The 20,981-nt window shown below is 38.4% G+C and overlaps 2 protein-coding genes across 2 annotated transcripts in view; both read left to right on the forward strand.

Annotated features, from left to right (window-relative positions):
* Window positions 1-7,746, forward strand: part of LOC140237161 (receptor-type tyrosine-protein phosphatase S-like) — an 80,379-nt gene extending 72,633 nt beyond the window's left edge. Inside the window, exons 28-29 of the mRNA XM_072317103.1 lie at window positions 6,150-6,285; window positions 7,681-7,746. Coding sequence (XP_072173204.1) covers window positions 6,150-6,285; window positions 7,681-7,746 — 202 coding nt within the window. The remainder of the gene's footprint in view (window positions 1-6,149; window positions 6,286-7,680) is intronic.
* A 9,557-nt stretch (window positions 7,747-17,303) lies between these two features.
* Window positions 17,304-20,981, forward strand: part of LOC140237163 (angiopoietin-1 receptor-like) — a 29,771-nt gene continuing 26,093 nt past the window's right edge. Inside the window, exon 1 of the mRNA XM_072317104.1 lies at window positions 17,304-17,469. Within this exon, the coding sequence (XP_072173205.1) occupies window positions 17,304-17,469 (166 nt within the window). The remainder of the gene's footprint in view (window positions 17,470-20,981) is intronic.

Genomic DNA, 20,981 nt, shown 5'->3' on the forward strand with positions numbered 1-20,981 from the left:
CAGGCAAGACAGCTTGAAGAAGAAACTGTTGCTCAATATGCCGATCGTCTTCGGTCATTAGCAGCCCGATGCTCCTTTCCCGACATGAACGCGGAAATAAAATCGCAAATCATTTGTAGCTGCCTGGACCCCGGACTTCGACGTCGTGCTCTTCGCGATACCACTCTAGACCTCGCAAAGCTGCTCACCCTAGCCAGAACATACGAAGCAACGGAGCAGCAGGCACGAGAGATGGAAAAAGGACTGAGTAATCTACAAGTTGACAGTCTAGCAGCAGCTCACCACATTGGTCGATCACGCTGGTCACCGAATCAGCAAGCGTCGACATCGTGCTCCAATTGTGGTAGGAAACACACTGACAGAGATACATGTCCAGCTCGCGGAAAGACATGCAATCACTGTGCGAAGCGACATCATTTCGCGAAAGTATGCCGCTCTCGGATTGCTGGGAAGCCGCCATATCGTCAGCAGCCCGACAGATCCGACGACGACTCCCGATCATCTCGCTTTCGCTCACATCACGGAAATTCGCACCGTGACCGGAAGAGCTCTAGTGAACGCTCTCGAGATTCGGACCGGCATCGCCACAGTGACTGGCGATCCTCATTCTCGAATAGCCGACATCGTCGTCGTGGAAAGGAACGTGTCCGTCACCTATCCCGTGACTCGTCATCGTCATCGGAATCCTCGCAATACAGTGATGATAACGCCTTCTTTGTTCACTCAGTTCGAGAGAACAATAAGCTGCCGAAAGCCACAATAACAATCAGTGGTCAACCGATCGATCTCATAGTTGACACGGGATCGAGTATTAATATTCTCCGTGAGCAAGATTTCGCCAAAATTTCTTCGAAACCGCGGCTGCACCGCACACACATTCAGTTATTCGCTTACGGCTCTACGCGCCCTCTCCCAGTCAGCGGGAAATTTCGAGCTTTCGTCAAGGCCGTCGACAAGCGCCTCGTGGAAGCTCAGTTCTATGTTGTGCCCGGACACTCATACTCGACATCTCTTCTGAGTTTCAACACAGCACTTGCACTCGGACTCATGAGATTCCATGAGTCGGTACAAATCGTTAATGCCGCAAGCCCTAACCACCGCGACCACGTCAACCATCTACGTGCTGAGACCACTTCTCAACGCACTGACAACGAGAGCTTCCGCACACACGATACAGTGAAGAAGCAACGCACCGACAACGACAGCTTCTGTAGACGCAGCACAGCAAGAAGACAATGCGCCGATACAGCGATGAAGACACAACGCACCGTCGACAGCTTTCGCAGACGCAATGCAGCGAAGAAACAACGAGCGAAGCACCTCGCCGACACTAAGCGACAACCAAGGAAGCGAGCTATCGCAATCAGCAACCACGTTCTCGTCAAGCGAGCGACGCATTCCAACAAAAACAACCCAGCGAGTCACAATCGCAACTCCAAGTCCTGTTTCCGCTACGATTACTACGACTACGACCATGATCAGGACCACGATTTCGACAGCAACCCTCCTAGCGTAGTACCCCGTGACCGACGACAACGCGATGAGCTACAGACTGCGAATCGGCAACAATATCCCCGACGAGACCGACATCCACCCGACAGATACGGGTTTGGCGTTTCAAATTAAACTTGAACTGTTATAAACTGGACATGAACCCAATTCACTTCCTAATTTAACTTGGCGCGCATAATTTGTGGAACAATATGGACATACATATTGATAAACTCGAACACAATTTAAGACTCAAATGTATAATACAAATAGCGGACTCTTTGAACTCAATTTTATGGTCATTCCATCTAAACGAACATTTTGTGACAGTTTTGGAGATACATCTATGCGTCAAGCGTTAATGATAATATGTGCAAATTACAATGTAACTGACGATCCAGTGATCAATTGTGAGGACGTCAAGCCAAGAACGTCGAGTGTATCAGCTTTTTTCTATTTTTTTTTATTTCAGCTGTTTCAAAGTGATCAAAATGTGTAGGTTTTGCATTTAAATTCTTCATAACAATGTTCATAGGCTCCTAAAACCAATTTGCCCGATTACTATTCCTATTTGCAATTGTAAAGCAACTCATGACAAAACAGAAAATATAGTGTTTGAGTATTATTTTTTTTTATGACCACTGCAAAAAAAAAAGAAAAAAAGAAAAGAGAGAGTAAAGATAAAACAAAAAAAATGATAATGATTATGTAGCAGAGCCTATACTGTAGCAACAAATCATGACACTTTTTAATCATGTGATAAGAACTTGTATAAAATGTAAATATCTTTTGTCCATTTCATTTTCATCATTTTTCTCTTGGCACCCTCATTACTCTGCATTACTCTCATTTCACAACTTTCCTATACACACCCGTTGCATCCCACCTCTCTCTCTCTATCCCTCTGTCTCCATACACCAGAACCTTTCTTTGCCACAATGCATGACTCATAAACTTTGATCTGCAACGTGCACTCTTCAGTTTTTTTTTTTCATTACTCTGTTCTGTTCATAGTCATTCTCCTGTCCACTGTTGTTCAGTCTCTTTCATCATCATCATCATCAAAAAAAAAAAAAAAAAAAAAACAAGGGAGAGATGTAATGTTCATACTACCAGACCACAACCTACACCCCATCTTCTAATAACATGTTCTATGTTTACACTAACCACCAAGCTTTCCCCCCTCACTAACTTCTACTGATAACGCAATCCCCTCTTTCCGTTCCCAAGCTGACCACACAGATTAACTGTCTCCACTTGATTGACAAACAAACCCAAACAAACTTGTTAAATGAGCTCCTACTGCAGACTGTGTATATACTCCCAGTTTCAACAATAAAGTCTCACTTATCCTCCCAACTACCACTGAGTGAAGTTCTATCCATTGCCTCTGAGTATCCAACTATCTGTACTCAATAGTAACATACAGACAGCGATACAACAAAGTTAACGTATCACCCCGAAACATTACAGTGGGACTGTTTCAAGTCGATAAAACACGCAAATGCATCAAATTGCACCATTTACAACATCAAAATGCAAAAAGTTCTCATCGTGGGAGGGGGAGTCCCCCCTCCCACTCCCCCCTCGCTTGCTTCGCTCCCTCTCATCTAACCGCTCCCCCTAAGATCAAATCCTTGCTACGCCGGTGATAGGCCCCACTGATAAGTAGGCCTTCACAGTACAACGTAATGTCGAACAGGCGGAGCAAGAGCTGAAATACCATGTCATTCGATGATATATTAATATTTCATTTTCTTACTTTTTTTTTAAAGGAAAAAATCCAAAATTTCACCAAAAGTGTGCATCAGATCGCTGAATTTCAGGACTGGAAATATAATATCTTCCTCGTGTGAGGAGGGGATACCCCGCTCCCACAATCTCCCCCCTCTCGGTCGCTCCGCTCCCTCGCACAGATATTTCAAAAACAAAAAAGGTCTTCATACTTTTAAGGTCTGATTTTCCACCGAAAGTCATCTGACAAGCAAAAAAAAAGAGCAACATATTTCTTACTTCATATTTTTGCTGGCACTTTCCTCCCACTTTACATTTCATGCAAAAGAGTGGGACATTCGATCCCTGTAAAGTGTGTGTGTGTGTGTGGGGCTCCAAGCTTTTCTCCCCCCCCCCCCCCCCCACCCCAAGGCTGCGCCGGTCCGGTTATGGGATTGTAATTGTGGTGATGGTGACTATCGCCGATCATTCCCCACCCCCCCCCCCACTCCTCATTACAGATTTACGCCGTTGCTATAGTGCCTGCAACTAAATATTCCCCCCAAAAAATGAATGAATAAAAGTGAATAATTCAAGCCAAATTAATACACGCATTTATTGTTGGCTTTCACCCGGACCCTATCAAGAAAAAAAGATAACCATTCCACCTATTTACGCAATGTTGAACTTAAAATCTAAATCTGTTTTTGAGTCAACTTAATTACCATATTAATCGACACCTAGACTCAGTAGCCTAGAGTCTGTGGTAGCCCAACTGGTCATTAGACCAACTGGTCATTAGACAAAGTGGGAATTAGACCAAATGATGATTAGACAAACTGGCAATTAGACCAAGTGGCTATTAGACTAAATGAAAATAGACTAAGTGTAAATTAGACCAAGTGAGAATTACCCCAAGTGGTTATTAGACCAACTGGTTATTAGCCCAAGTGGGAAAAGACCAACTGGCAATAGACCAACTGGTGTTAGACCAACTGAACATTAGACGAACAGATATTAGACCAAGTGCAATTAGACCTAGTGGCAAAAAAATACATTAGACCAACTGGCAATTAGACGAAATGGGAATTAGACAAAGTGACGATTAGCCCTAGTGGTCATTAGACCAACTGGTTATTAGACCATGTGGCAAGTAGACCAAGTGAGAAGTGGACCAAATGGGTTTAGCCCGAATGGTGTTAGCCCAACTGGTGATTAGACCAAGTGGGAATAGACCAAGTGGCTATAAACCTTGCCATCATGCCCGTATAGAATATCACAGCATACCCACAGGTAAAGCACTGTTGGTAGAGATGTCAGAATTTCATGCCATTGTATACACCTAACAAAGTAACTTTGCTTTCAGACTAGTTGTCAAACACTTATTAGCTGTTAAGCTATTTATGTAAGAAATAGACCATACCTACAAAGTGTCTGTACTTTGTTCTGGGGACAATTAATGGCTCAAACTCAACACCCTGCAAGCAGTAACGCACGGTACCGGTAACTAAAAGTAGATGCAGTATGTGGGACTACATGAGAGTCGCGTAATTTCTCCAGTTTTCCCTTTGCTCCTGTCGACTGCTTTTAATTAACGATCCTTTGTCAATGAGTTCTCCTTCATTTTCCTACATTGCTTGATAAAAATGTAATGAGTTTTTCAAGAAATTGGTCAGATTTGCGTGGTGATTTTAACAGAAAGCCAAAAAGCCAAAAGCCAGCCTCTTTTGTTTACGGATTAAGTCAGTAGACAATGGTAGAGGGTCAAGCCAATGCTGCACTCTGATTGGTCAATTTCCCGATGATGTCATTGGAGCGGATGTAGTACCTTTTGCAACCGAACTGAAATGGATGTAGTACCTTTTGCAACCGAACTGATTTTTAAATGTAATTTTTTTAACACTTTCTGGTTGGAAATTCAGCTTTTCGTTAGTATAGGTGTAAAGAGGTCCTAAAATGAGTACATCAAGACCAAAAAGTGGATTTTGATGGAAAATGGATGTAGTACCTTTTGCAACTGAGCTCTTCATATGTCAAACAAAGACTTAAGAGTAAACATGATTGAGTATCCAATTCTAAAGGATAACATGTAATGTAATGTCCTCTGCATCAGACTCCTGCCTCTATGTGTGATAAACTGCCAACAATCTGATTTCATTGTGAAAAATCTCGTCCGTTTTAATTTTCAAACCTACTTCATTTCTATTCGTTTCTTTCTATTGTATCAAACATTCAACACCCTTCCACTGAGTTAGCTTTGGTTCTGATAGTTCGAATATTTCTCACTTGAATGATTTTATCTTCAAGAACTGCACTTTCTTTTCTGAATCAAGCATAAAGACTACCAAAATCGTGACATGCTGTGTTGGCTTTGATCTAAGTGTGTATTACAAGAACTGTGTCCCTTTTCTTCATCTGTTTCACTAGGGTCACTGTTTTCTCTGTCTATGTCTGTATGGCTACCCTAATAACAAACCTAGTGACTAAACGGATATTCATAAAATGCCAGACCACTCACATTAATACAGACTTAGTAATTTGCCAAGTTTGTGATATTATACTTTGCCTACAGATGGTGCTCCTCGCATGACACATGACAGTCCTGTTCACATGCAAATCTTGTAATGCAGTTTGAGCTTATAAGCAGTATCAGATGTGTGTAAAATTCATCAAAAAAAAAAGGAGTATTGGAAATCTTTATAGATGCCAAGTATTTTTTGAATGATAAGTTACTATAAAGTTTTATCCTTCTACAATAAAAGTACCAATTTTGTAGGTGACATGATAACGATAACGGTGTCTGTAAAGTTTCAAGTTTTTAGGAAAGGGGATTATATCAAGTCTGCCAATATATTGTTAATGACATTTTAAGATGATGGTTTTGAGAGCGTCTGAAAATCAATCAAGCACATTATCTTCTCCCATGGGCGGACTATCACTATCAGGAATGGCATCGGACGTTGTGGTGTGTTTGCAACTGTCTACTCCGCAGCAGAGAAAATGATTTCTGATGGTACGATTGACGTCTTCCAGGCAGTGATGATGCTGGGAGAAAACAGAGGCAACATGGTGGAAAGTCTTGTAAGTACTTGATGTCAGTTGATGTCGTGTCTGTATTATCACACCATCTCCCAGACAGTATTTTATGATCAGCAGTCTCACTTACACTACATTTGTTAATGATTAGCGACTGACTATAGTCAACCAAGGAGGAACTATATAGTACCTCCTTGATCAAACTCGACTGACCAACTAATTTACTGGTCCATCTCCACTGAATATCTAGTAATTTTGTTGATCTTCATCGGTCACTTAGTCAATCTCCATACACTGTCCAGTCAATCCCCTCCGCCCCCTCGTAGTCCTGTACTTAAGCTCCCCTTACTATGTGATCAATCTCTGTTGAGTACCTGGGTGGCCGAATTTAGAGAACAATCATGCTCTCTAAATTCCTTAGATTGGAGATCAATCTATAAGATTGTGGTGAGGGACAAATCCAAAATTACACTTAGAAATTAGATGGACTTCTTAATCTCTCAGACTGAGATTTTTAATTTAGTTTTGGATTTGTCCCTCATTTCTATCTAGAAAGGAATTTAGAGAATGTCGATCACGTGATCATCCACTTTCCTCTGACCACATGGTAGATTTTCACATACTCATGGTGCCTCTTTGTCTTAATTGTGAGTCATGCTTCCTTTCGTACTGAATTCATAGATGTGACTATCAGGAAAAAAATCAATCATTTTCTTGTTAATGTTCACTCATACTCTCAGATACACTTATCTTGTTCACATAACGTTAAGTTCAGGTATACTTGTCTCAGTTATTGCTAAGTTTGTCTTTACAGTAGAGATAAATTAGTATTTTCCTTCCTGACGAAGGACAATTAATGCATTTCGCTATCGTGTCATTCCTTCTATTATAAAAGCAGCAATAGGCTTAAACTCGTAAACATGGCGGGATGGTGTAAGGTGACTTTTGCGTTGAAAATCAATCTATGTTGTCGATATGTATGTATATTACTTAGTATATAATATATATTTATATATTATATATAAATTATATATATACAGATATTCATGTGTATGTATTTCTCTATTTTCATACGTATATATATATATATGTATACGTGTGTGTGTTTATTTGCAGTTCATGTGTAGGCCCACAAATTCTTTGTTTTTTAAATCGGGTATGAACTAACTCTCAATCGCAAAAATATTTGACGTCATGCGAGATGAACAATAAGGAATTCAAAATGCATGAACATTGCAACATTTGTTTTGACAGTACTATTCATCAGGAAAGTATTGGAGATTCTTTTAACGAGTAAAGGGTTTAGTTGAAAAGAAAAATGTGTGAACATGATATTTGCCATGTCAACAAAGTAGGCTCCAAACTGTATATGCGGCTGTAGATGATATAATTTCAAAAGTGTTCAACATGACAATGAATTAAAACCTTGCTATTTAACAGGAGCAATATATGCTGTGCTATGACGCCTTGGCTGAACACATGAAGAAGTTTGAGAAATACCGATGAATACTTCAATCTGGACCTCTGATTGCTTACAAGGATCTCACCCAACAGAACACTGAGATGGTCTGAATTTCTTGAGTTCTTGAATCCATTAAAAATACATGTATAATATGTCCTTCAAGTATGAATAACGACACAAGTTTGGAAGGAATTTCCATTATAAATGTTGCATTGGAAAAAACAACAACAATGTGGTGAGTGTGAAAAACAAAAGTTGTTTTAACGTAGAGTAGTCGTGTTTAACGTAAGATGGTATTGTATGGTTGTATTATAGAGTATGATTCAAAATAATCGAAAATGTCATTATTGTGAAAGCTTCGTTAATGTTTGAAAATAGGAGATAGTGAGTAATACAAACTTTAAATTGAACGAATGGTTGTGATTTAAGAAAGTCAGCAAGGTATTGACAAAGACAATATAACAGTGAAAAAGATTTCTGTTTGTTCCGTAAAAATCAAAAAGATGTATTATCTTAGGTTCCTGAAACTTGATGAATTCATTGTGAACACAGACAGGATCTGAGAATTTTTAGACATCGCTGAAAGTTTCTAACAATTCGCTTCTCTTTTCTAATGTTTCGCTTCGCTTCGCTTCGCTTCGCTTCGCTTCTCTGATGATCACCCTTGTACGCACATAACATTTATGTACTTGTAAATCCCCATTTTTCACATGGTTCGAACTTGTTTAATTTTAGCTATGGATATCTCTATAATTATTTATAATATATTTAATATATGATTACCCTGAAGAGGTAAATGGGGTCGTTAATGCATTGGCTTATTTTTGTTCCATGCCCTGGGCACGTATAATCAAAAGTAAAACTGTAGATTATTGAGATATCAGCTTATTGGAAATACATATTTACGTCTACTAAATATATGCAGGAAAAAAGGCGTAGTCCGACTGTCATGTCAAACTTTAGTTGAATATTTTGTAGGTTTACATCAGATTTTGGGATTTTTTAAAAACATTTTGTAGAATACATCCAAAATTTGTATCGTTTCTATTGAAATGATTAGCATTTCATTACTGTAATTCATTGAAATAAGAAATAAACACTGAATGTATAGGTACAGTCATTATGTATGTTGCGAATATTCTGCTTTATGATAGTCGACCACACAGGACCCCAGCAGTCTTTTGGCACACATGTCTATGTTTGATCAATACACAAACTATGTCAAAGTTTTCTTCTCTTATTCAGAATCACACGATTTCATTGGTCTAACCAGTTTCTGTTCCCTGACGTCCCGGTGCCCACTCCATTTCATACTTCATTGGCAGCTAGATATTTTAATGTATATCATAAAGTACAATTCCTGACCCCTGGTCATGTGCAAAATCACCTACTTCTTGCAAAATATCTGGTGCATATATTTGCATTAGCTTGAAATTGATTTGCGTAAGAAAATCACTTTACACTGTCCTGATAACAAAACAATAGTATAAATGCCTATAGGTATCTTGTTATGTCAACCTTTAATTGAGGGAAGCAATGGCGTTCTCAGAATTTTACACGGTTTTCTGATATTGTGTGTTCAAGTAGATTAGAGTGCATATTGGTTGCGTAGAGGAATGATATGAATATAAAAGGGCAAAGATACATATCCATTTCTACAAGTTAATGTCACCCATCACACCATTAAAGTTCATCATACAAACAATCGTTCGCACACATATGCAAGTGTAGCCCCTGTTTGGTGCAACATTGAATGATATGTTTCATGTTGTATAGTTTAAATGGTTTAAACTAGTATATAGGATGACCAGGATGCTGCAACAAAATGAAAGTGGGCAAGCAGCTCACATTCCTAAGCACTATGGTCACTACTGGTCAGTAATGGACCGCTCTAAACACACACCTGTGTGCTGACAGGTTCCGAAGTCCAGTCAGTGTGGTTGCCATGGTAATGCACATGATATATACCAGCTTCTGGTAGGAGCTTGCGTCACTGCCCTTTTCTTTCTCTCTCTCCTTCTCTTGCTTTATCCACTCCCACTCTTGGTTCCCAAATCCTCTCTCTCTGTCTCCCCTTACGCTCTTTACCTACCACTTCCTCTCCCTTCCCCTCTCTATTGCCTTTTCTCGAGAAAGTAGCGTTAGTCATTTAATGAGAAATGGACTCTTCCATCTCAACAGATGAAGGTGGATAAAAGTTATTCGAGTATATTGAAATTATGATATTTGAGAGTAATTAGTTTAAGAATATGTGTTTCATGTATTATGTGTATATGTGCTAATTACAATGTGGTAAATTAGTACACTATGTAGTACAAATATGCTTTACCTGAAGACTCCACAACCACCCCCCCCCCCCCTCAGATTACAGTATCCACCCTCTAATTTAGCAAGGTGGTACCGTCCATCTCAACTTGCATCATTTTGGCTCAAACTTCCTCCTCTTTTGCTCCCGCTCTTCAAAGAGCGAGGATGTGTTGAGCATCCCAACTTTTTACAGTCTTCACAACTTTTGGTATTTCAGGTAAGCTATTTGCACTCAATCTTATTTATGAAGCTATTGATATGTGTGATTGCTTTTAAGTAATATCATTTAGGATTAATGAGATTTTGCTGTAGTTCAAGTATTTGAAACAAGTCAATTGATAACACGTGCCTTAACATTTCATTGATTTTACGAGTTAAGCTCATTTGCTTTTATGATGATAAGGACTGACACTTTGGTAAATTGTACATTAGGTCATCTGTTCATTTGTTCAGTGTTGCTAATATACGCCGCACATGGTGCTTTGTTTGACGCTCCAATTGCATGAATTTGAAGTGAAAGTCATATTGATTTTGGATTTAAATGAAGTGGTATTGTCAGGACCATCAGATAGACTGCAGCTATCTGTGGCTGCCATATCACATTAGGCTCACAATGCATTAGTAAAGCTTAACTGAACAGATCGTGCACTTGCCATATAATTACTCTGTGTGTATTTATGCACTGAATGTTATTCATGTTTTAACACAACGTTTTAAGATTAATTGATTCATGTTTGATCCATGAAGTTTTGCTTCATTTAATAGACTATGTTTTGAAGTTGAATATGAGTAATCATTTGATAATCCTCTTTTGCTCCCGCTCTTCAAAGAGCGAGGATGTGTTGAGCATCCCAGCTTTTTACAGTCTTCACAACTTTTGGTATTTCAGGTCAACTCGACTACAGTGACCTGAAACAATGGCTTAAGTAAAATGTCTGCACTGAAAACTTGCTCAATCTTTGCAATGGCTCGTATTTGGTTAAATTGTTAGGAACAAGCTTATAATGACTTAAGAAATAAAACCGTTGAGAAACAGGACAATTAAATCCAGACATGTAGGGTCTGATTGGAATGCCCTTGGCATGACTAAATCATATTGTAAATAATGTATATGTGTTCTTTATATAAACATTAAAGGAAGCTATATATTTCCTTTAAAGACAGTTGTCTTGATAGTTATCGATCAGCAGTCATGGTAGTGAATTTATTTAAATTACTCCTTGCTGGTGAGCATAATATGTATGATGGTGAGTGTAAATGAAAATGTTTCACCATACTGTATGCGTGAATGAATTGGTGTGAATGTGTATAGTTGTGACTGAGTGATGTTGATGTGACTTGTTGCACACTGTACATATGTTTGAAACCTTCCCGTAGACCGAAAGGTGGGGATATATTTTGAGTGTTAGTGTATGTTAACATAATAGTACATACACATAACAATAAGCCCAACAAAAATTCTTCCGCTGCGTATTAATATCTGTGTTTTATGAAAGGTCCTCCCCCACCCGAAAAGTTTCGGCGCTACACAAGGGTGGCTGCAAGTGGTTCAGGAGCTGTGGTATGAAACATCAACTAATTGCAGCGAAAAGCAGCTGCTGTAGAACAATTCCTTGAAGATGCACTGACAGGCTGTTACAGTGAGACTTGCCGTCATGTTATCATAATGATTCTAGAGCTTGTGGCATCTTCATGACATTTGTATGAAGGATTGAGGCAAATGTTGTGAATATCATTATACATCTTCTTCAGCTAGTTGTAGTGTACGAGATACCACTCCCAAAAATATACAAACTGCTCTTGAATTAAATTTTGTAATGCACTTTTGGCAGCATATCTTTGCAATATCTCAATAGTTCATTTGTAACGGTGTTTCCTACAACTGTATTGTGTATTTTCACGTAGTGTGATGTTTGTTGTTGCTGCTGCAGGGCGCCTGTGGAAAGCAGTTTAATTAAATTCTACAAATGACACCAGAATAACTTTTCTTTCTTTGTTGGCTACGCATGTGTGGAGTCGAGAAGTGTTGTAGATCAAGGATCCTGATTATGATTTTATTTTGTTGCCTATAGGGAATTGATTTTAAGCACGTGTAGATTATCTGTCGCTAGTTCCCGACAAAAGTAGGTTCTTGTTTGTTTGTGATTTGGATGTTTGTTTTCTTTTGAGGGAGGACTCTTTCTCTAACAGCTGCTGCTGGTATTGACAGCGGTAACAATGATAATGATAAAAATAATGACAATAGATATAATGATGACCCAAAAAAAAAAAATGATATTGATGATATAAAGACGCTAGTATTTGATAACAATAATTCTAATGAAGGCTCATTTCATATTTCATTTCATTTCATTTATTTCCACAGGGTAGATAAAAAGACATACAAGCATTACGTGAGCGCAACTTACATCATGCAAGATGCAATGCAATAAATGTATAACACGTGGAGGAATCAACAATAGGCCATAAAGGCCTTTCAAAGGCTGATCCCTGACAATTAAAAATGGTACGATTATTAATTACTATCACAGAATAAAACATTACAGAATACATAGGACTATACAGATGACAAAACATTACAATAAACAAGTGATTAGGCAAGCAATATATTATCTAAGTCATTCATGCGTGTGTCAAACGAGATTACTAAATCAAAAGAAATTGTTTATACTTTCTTTTAAATGACGAAAGACTAATGGTACTTTTAATGTTGTCTGGTAAGTTATTCCACAAAAGTGGGCCAGCATACCTTATAGTACGTCTAGAAGCATTGTATTTATAAAATGGAATATATAACTTATTACTTTGACGCGTACTGTATACAACACGAGTATTGTTTTCAATGAAGCAGTTGTCTAAAAAATGTGGCAAGATATTGTTAATATAGGAATATACAAATGTGCAGGTAACACATTTATTGATTTCATACACAGAAAGCAATTTTAGCTTTTTGAACAAGGGACCTGTGTGGGTCACACAATGCTGATTATCATTACTGTTAATATCATTTTGCTGTCATTGTGTGGGATTTGCAAAGGTATTTGTTTCGAATCGCTTAAATGGAACGGTGTGTGTGTTCATGCCTGTATGTAACTAAAAGTGTGTGTTTGTCTATGCGTGTGCGTGTGTTTTATGTCATCTGTATACTTGTGTGTGTGTGTGTGTGTGTGTGTGTGTGTGTGTGATTGTGTGTCTGTGTGCCTTAAAGAGAGAGAGAGAGAGAGAATGACATCAATATACATGTATATACATACTAGGTGTTTAACAAAACATTTCCCACTTTTGATCATTAATAGTTCAAAAACTTTTCATCCGACAAAGCTGTCATTGATATGAGCAATAGCTGAACAGTGTACAATTTTGCTGGAGGTGATTTGAATGTGAAAGCGAAATCAGTTTCATTAAATCTAAAATTGATTTTGAAGTAAGGTTTCAGATTTTCGTCAAATTTTAACCCTCTGTAAAAAAAAAAAAAATAAAAAAAAATTGCACTTTGCACAGGAACTGATGATGAGTTTGTGGGTGTGTGCTGACAATGGCCCTGAACAATGGACATGCCTGAACATGCCTGCATGCACATAGAAAAAGTAAGCACATGTTTCCATGTGCTTGCAAACACCACATTTCATTCCAGCTGGTAATCATTACCAAATTTTGCTTTACATATCACTAAATTTGGGATATAGATAAATATAAATGATCAAAAGTTCTTCATTTTAATGCAACTGTCTACTAATAGTCTGACAAATTTGTCGCTTTTCAGCAGAGTTCAGCAGCATTTTCTTTGGGGGACAACAGTGTATACTCTAATTGATTTTCTTTGCTTCCTGTCACCATGTAATTTCGTTTTTCAGAAGTAGGGAGAGCACTGTCGCGACTCAACGACAGTATCGGCAGGTGTTTGGCCAATACCCCTCACGAAGGAGCATCAGAAACATCCTAAACAAATTTACACAACATGGGACTATTTTGAAAAGGTGGAAAAAATATTCGGGTCGCAACAGGACAGCGCGGAACAATGATACACAGAGACAAATTCGGGCGATTTTTAGATGAAGGCAGAGTTTCCTCTTTTAGGGATATAGCATCTCAGTTGGGTGATATTTCATAAAACTCAGTTACGAGAATCCTTAAGCAGGATATTCATGCAAGGCCCTATCATCTTCAGGTCCTCCATCTACTAACAACAGACGATTTGCCCAGAAGGGTTGCATTATGCCGTCAGCTTTGAGCGTTTGTTGCTCCTGGTAATCTGCCTTATTTTATCATGCCTGATGAAAGTCGATTCCATGTGGATGGGCATGTTGCGACCCACAATGTCATCATCTGGGCAACACCTGACAACAAACCACAGCACCATCATACTCAGACAATGTTAAATCCTCTCTCAGTAGTTGCGTGGTATGTCAATATCTGCCTCTTTCCTGATAGGTCCGTTTTTCTTTGACGGGAATGTAATGGAGAAACATATTTCCAAGTGCTGCAAGACCAATTTCTCCCAGAACTCCAAGCTTTGATGGGAGAAGATATCGCGCATGCTGTTTTCATGCAAGATTGAGCAACACCACACCGTACTCGCGTAGTTAGGGCTTGGTTGCAGGAGACATTCCCGGAAAGAACTGTTGGTCTTCAGCTCCATAGAGAATGGCCCCACGAAGTCCAAACCTCACACAGTTTGTGACTTCTTTTTGTGGGGATATCTATAGGAGTTGGTGTATGCAGGGGCCGCGGAACGTTTTTCAGTTTGGGGGGGGGGGGGGGGGGCTGCGCAGCCCGGGGGGGGGGGTATCAAGGTCAACCCCCCCACCCCCCCCCCACCCCACCCCCCGCTTAGACGCACCGGCGTAGCCTGGATAATGACCTTGTGATATTGGGAGGGCGGTGGTTAGGCCTACTATGCGAGGGAGCGAAGCGACCGAGTCCGAGCGAGCTTAGGGAACGGGGGGGGGGGGGGGTGTGCAATTGATTTCATGAATGTTGTCTGTTAAGCAATCAAACAGAAAAGGCAGGCTCACGAGGGTGTATATACAAAAGGGATATTTCTCCTCCTACACGAAGGTGATTTTACATTGTCAGACCTGAAATTCAGCGATCTGGTGCAAACTTTTGGTGCAATACTTTTCAGGAAAGTGTTAATACTAAATAGCAAAATCACGGCATTTAGCTCTTATTCCGCGTGTGCCTCATCTGTGTGTATGTATACAAAGTCTAATGAGGTAGAGGGGGAGGGTGTGGGAGGGGGATGCCCCCTCCCAATCGACGGAGCTTTTGCGTTTTTGAAATCGAGATAAAGCGATCTGAAGCACACTTTTTGTGAGAAATTCGGGTAATGTGATTTTCCCCCGAGTTTTCCCCCTTTCTTTCTTTTTTTTTTCTTTGATTTTTTTTCACGATCAAAAAGTGTGTGGGGGGGGGGGGGGAGGGGGGCTACAGCCCCCCAGCCCCCCCCCCCCCACCCCCGCTTCCGCGGCCCCTGTCCAAGATGGGAAAATGTAAACACAGTTAACTTATTTCCTATTTCATTATACTGAGATAGGAAAGAGCAGATACGATAAAGTTGTTTAACTGCCATTTCTTTATTACAAAAAAAGAAGATCACAAACAAAATGATTTTCACTTTATTTCATTACGTAATTTCGAATACAGCAAATAGCCTGAGAATATTGTGGTTATCTTACGAATGTCAGTGAGTTTGAATATCACCAAAAAAAAAAATCATTGATTTCATTAATGCCTTTTCCCACTGTAAGATACTGGGGCAACATCATCATCATCATCACTTCCAATATCAACATCGGCGTTATTATCATTATTATCATCATCATCGTCATCATCATCACTGTCACTGTCATGATTATCACTATCATTAGCAGCAGCATTATCATCACCGTCATTATTTCTCATCATCAACATCATTGTTGTAATTATCATTATTGTTATCATAATCATCACTATCATTTACATCATCATTATAACTATCATTGTCGTTACCATCATAATCATCATCATCAAGGACAACATCAATATTCTTATCCCTTGAATGACTTCGATTACTTCGCGATACTTTGATTTTCTCAAAATCCATTAGAATTACATCTCAATGAAGTGACTTTACACAGATACTGCCGGAGGCTGAATAAAGACTAGTTTTGATAGTGGAATTTATCATGAATAGATAATGAAGCATTCAAACCCTGCCCATTGTTCATTACCATTGTTAGGGTGTTAACCACACACGCCCCTACACACCCATTGACCTCTGTGCAAAGTGAAAGTTTTGTACAGAGGGTTGAAAATAGAGCAAAATCTGGAACTTAACTGTGAAAGTAATCATGGATTTCATGAAACTGATTTATGCTTCCACATTTGAACCACCTCCAATAAAATTGTATACTATTCAGATTTTATTCATATCCATGGCAGTTTTATCGAATGAATAGCTTTGGAACTATTAATGATTAAAGTGGGAAATGTTTCTTGAAACACCTTACGTATACAATACATACATAAATCCATTCAATATATATACATATATATATATATATATATATATATATATATATATATATATATATATATATATAGTCTAGGTCCAAACATGTTGCGAATTCACGTATTGGCTCCAATTTAACGAAGAATAAACCGGTAATGCAATATTTCGCCAATATAGAGTTTAGTGAGCAACTCAAATTTTCGGTGGCTTCCATCCACCTTCTTCAGGAGTCTCGACGCGGAATGTCTCGAGACTCCTGAAGAAGGTGGATGGAAGCCACCGAAAATTTGAGTTGCTCAATAAACTCTATATTGGCGAAATATTGCATTACCGGTTTATTTTTCGTTATATATATATATATATATATATATATATATATATATATATATACATATTCAAAATTAAGCAGTACATTAGCCCAAATGTCAGTTTCAGTCATAAAACATTCTAGCAAAATCCAATAGTGTTATTCATGAGAATTGATAATATTAGAGTTTGAATAATTTCCTTTGTGTGTTTCGGTTTATAGGTCAATTCATGAGGTCAATGGTCAAGGTTAATAAACTTCATCAAACTGTTAATGAAGGACCTTGTACTTACAATCGGACAGTGGATGTGTGTGATGTGTATGAGTGGAATCACTATAGTTCTTTTATTCGCTTGTCGAATGCATATGCTTGAATTATTGCAGCTAGGTTTGCTCCAACAGAAGGAAGATCATCAAAGACTGTGAATACTGGAGATGTGAATGTGACAGTGGAATTCTCATCAGTGATGCCTTGCAGAGACATTGGAGACACAATGGAACGATCAATCCAACTGATCTCATGTATAGATCCACTGGAGCAGCATAGAGTTATACCATTGTGGGAGAAGTCACACCAGCAGATGGTGGGGGTGTATGAACTACACTTGAAAGGAGAGAGAGGGTTGGGTAGAGCTGGCTTGTTGCGACTCATTGTGAGAGGTAGGCTGATCATGACTGCATTTACAGATTTATGAGTTTTGGCCGACTAACCCAATTGATCGCTGAACTTTTGAAATCAATCTGTAAGACACTATATCGTATTCATCATCGCATAGTGGAGTGTGTATTAATAGAGGAAGCCGGGGAAAAACAAGGTAAGCATGATATACTCTTTATACATGATGTTTTGATAAGGCAATTATTGAAAAAAAAAACCCAGAGGAATCTCTGCCTGATCACACAATAATAATAATAATAGTTATAATGATAATAATCATTATTATGATAATAATGATAACACAGTGCTTATAAATCACCACCATATTGTCCCTGTCTCCTTTAAAGGGGAAATTCTGTCCAAAAACCTAGTCTGATAATAAAGAGTAAAATCTTTCGAGTTCAACCTGTCAACGGTGGAAAATTTAACTGAAATTGGATGAAAAGTAAGGAGGTTATGTGATTTTGCCTATTTTTGAAAAACAGTTCTTGTAAAGTGGATATGAATATGCAAATTAGTGGCTGACCATGTCATAACCTCACAATTTCGCAAATTTTGTCCTGATCAGGGTGACCTTTGACCATATAAAAGGTGGAGCAGTGGAGGCAGCAGTATCAAGATGTAAATATGTCTAGATTTTACTATTATGTTTACATACCAAATCTAAAAAAAGGAAACACAGCCAGGATTGTACACACAAACAGACCATGAAATATTCATCGCTTCGTGTATAAAGACGGAACAAGCGAGGGCGTACCACCAAAAACAATAGGCATCTTTATTTCACTATAATGCAACCTTTTTACCAAATTTGGAAAAATCTGATAAGAAATGTGGCTGATCAGCGCACACAAGAAATGTGACATGGCATCCAAGTCGGAATACTGAGAGTGCCGTCACCTGTTGTGTCACTCACGTAGAATGACCACCCATACACCTGCTTAGCAAGTCTGAATAAAATCCCTTTAGTTATTGCATGAATAAGCACTTTTGCATATTTTGACTTGATCAGGGTGACCTTTGACCCTGTAAAAGGTGGAACAGTGAGGGCAGCATTATCAATAGGTACAGGTGTATAGATTTGGCTATGCTACATTTACATTCTAAATTTGAAAAAAAAAATAGGTCAAGAAACAAGGCCAGTGTTGCACACACAAGCAGACCCTGTTAAATTTACCTTTTCATGTATAAAGATCGAACAAGCGAAGGCGCTATCACTAAAAACAATATTAGGCGTCTTCGTTTTATCATAATACACCTTCCTGCCAAATTTGAAGATGATCTAAGGAGAACTCTACTACTCTAGCCAGTAGAGCACTCACAAGAAAATCTCTGCGGCGGACGCGGCGGTGCGGCGGCGCAGCGAGGCCAAACCATAAAATCCTCCGAACACTGTTCGGGAGATACACGTGTACAAATGAAGAGTTTGTTTGCAAAAGCCGATAAGTCCATTTTTGAAGATTTTGAAGTACGGTCTCTGTCATAAAGTATAAAATAATACCTTTTAAATGATATATTGGTCACTACATATAAAGGTACATTTTTGAAGTTATGGTCAAAAGAAGCAAAAAAATTCTTATCATTCTCTTTATTTTTCTTGACCTTTAATCGCAAATATCTCCATTTGGCAAATATGGACTTATCGGTTTTTGCAAACAAACTCTTCAAATATAATTACTTTACATTATTATGCTTACAGTTTGTTAGTTTGATAGTTCGTAATTCGAAAATGGAATGAGGTTCGCGAATTCCGGAGGCGGGTTCATAATACTGAAAATGAAATAAGGTTCGTTATTCCGAGCGTTCCTTCATTCGGAAATGAATAATGCCGGGTTCGTTTATCAGAAAAAGAAATAAGGTTCGTTGTCCAAAAATAAAATCACAGGTTCATTACACCGTAAGTTCTTTACTCTGAAAAAAGTGAAATAACGTTAGTGATTCTGAAAATGAAGTCAAACCCCTCTAGTGACAAAAAAGGTGTTGTAATAAAAAATATAGAATGCTACGATATTGCGCAATGAAAATTTAATGAAACTATGCACATACACGCACCCACACACATAGGTCTACACGCGGACAGACCTGTTTACAAACACACAAGCATACACGATACCCTATACAAATTTGGCTGATTGGATACAAAGGTAATTAATAAGTGTAATAATGATGGAAAAAGAAGTATTTTCGTCTCCTTCACAGTATGCTCCCTCCTCTTCTACATCATAATGAGGATGAGTAGAAACAATGATCTTCAGAAGCCACTCAAAGGCAGAAGAAAGAAAGTCACACATGTTGTCTGCAGTAGATCATCTCCTTTGAAAGAATCCCGCTTACCCCCTGGTCATGAGAGCTCAGACCCCCCTTCCAACTCTCATAACTACTCGACAGAAACTGCGAACCCCCGTCCCTCCGGGTTTCGCCACAGATCATCTATTAAAGGTCGATTAAAGGTCGATCTGTTAGCTTGGGAGCAGTGACTTAAAAAAAAAATAATGTTCCAGATATCACTTTTAATGCTGTTTAAGTGAATTGTATCACAAAACATTCTACCATATATATAGATATATATTTTGCGATAAAGCCTAAAATATATATAAGGACATACATGTATGACTACTTTTCTCATTTAACCGTAAGTGTAGACGGTTTTAATAGTCTGGAAACATTTTTATTTAAACTTAATTATTCACATGTTGTATATAATCATTACAATACTTAACATCGATTGTACTGGTTCAAATTTTTGCATTGGTTGTTTCTATACCTAAGTCACATTTTAGAACTATCTTAAAGAACTAATGCTGGGTTTCTGTTTCATCTGTAAATCGTAAATTATGCCTTTCACGAACAATATTTCCTTTCGGATTAACGATATTTTGAAATATAAGAATTAATGAAATATGAAATATAAATGTCCTACTAAATCAGCACTTGATATCCACTGTTGAGCTGGTTTGTTGTAATGAAGTCACTTTCGGTTCCACATTCCTGATTGTTTGGTTCTTGGAAAGAGGAGTCCCGAACTGTCTTCTGCGCATCGTTGCTGCTATCGTTCATTGTTAATGCTATCATTTTGACGCTGGGAAAATAAACGAGGGTACCCCTTACAGATATTTAGCACTAACCCCCCCCCCAAAAAAAAACAAAAAACAAACAAACAAAAACAAAAACAAAAAACAACAACAACAACATCAAACAAACAAACAAACAATAAAAAACCACAAAACACAAAATACAAAAAAACAAACAAAAAAACCAAGACAAAAACAAGACAAAACAAAACATATAGCAAGCAGAATATGAAAGGAGTCATTACATCTCCTTGTGAACACTTCTGAAATAGCTTTTATTACATCGCTTTTAAAACCTGTCATTATAAAAAAGGAGCAAAGATTTCTATATCAATCAAGATTTGAGTAAATCTTCTCTGTATGAATTTCTTTCCAACTTTTTGTTTTTGTTTTTGTTTTTGTCTAAGACAGGCGCAATGAAGTGTGTAGTGTATTTTTCATGG

Source organism: Diadema setosum, chromosome 13 (assembly GCF_964275005.1).
Source record: "Diadema setosum chromosome 13, eeDiaSeto1, whole genome shotgun sequence".
In the NCBI taxonomy this organism is placed as follows: Eukaryota; Metazoa; Echinodermata; class Echinoidea; order Diadematoida; family Diadematidae; genus Diadema; species Diadema setosum.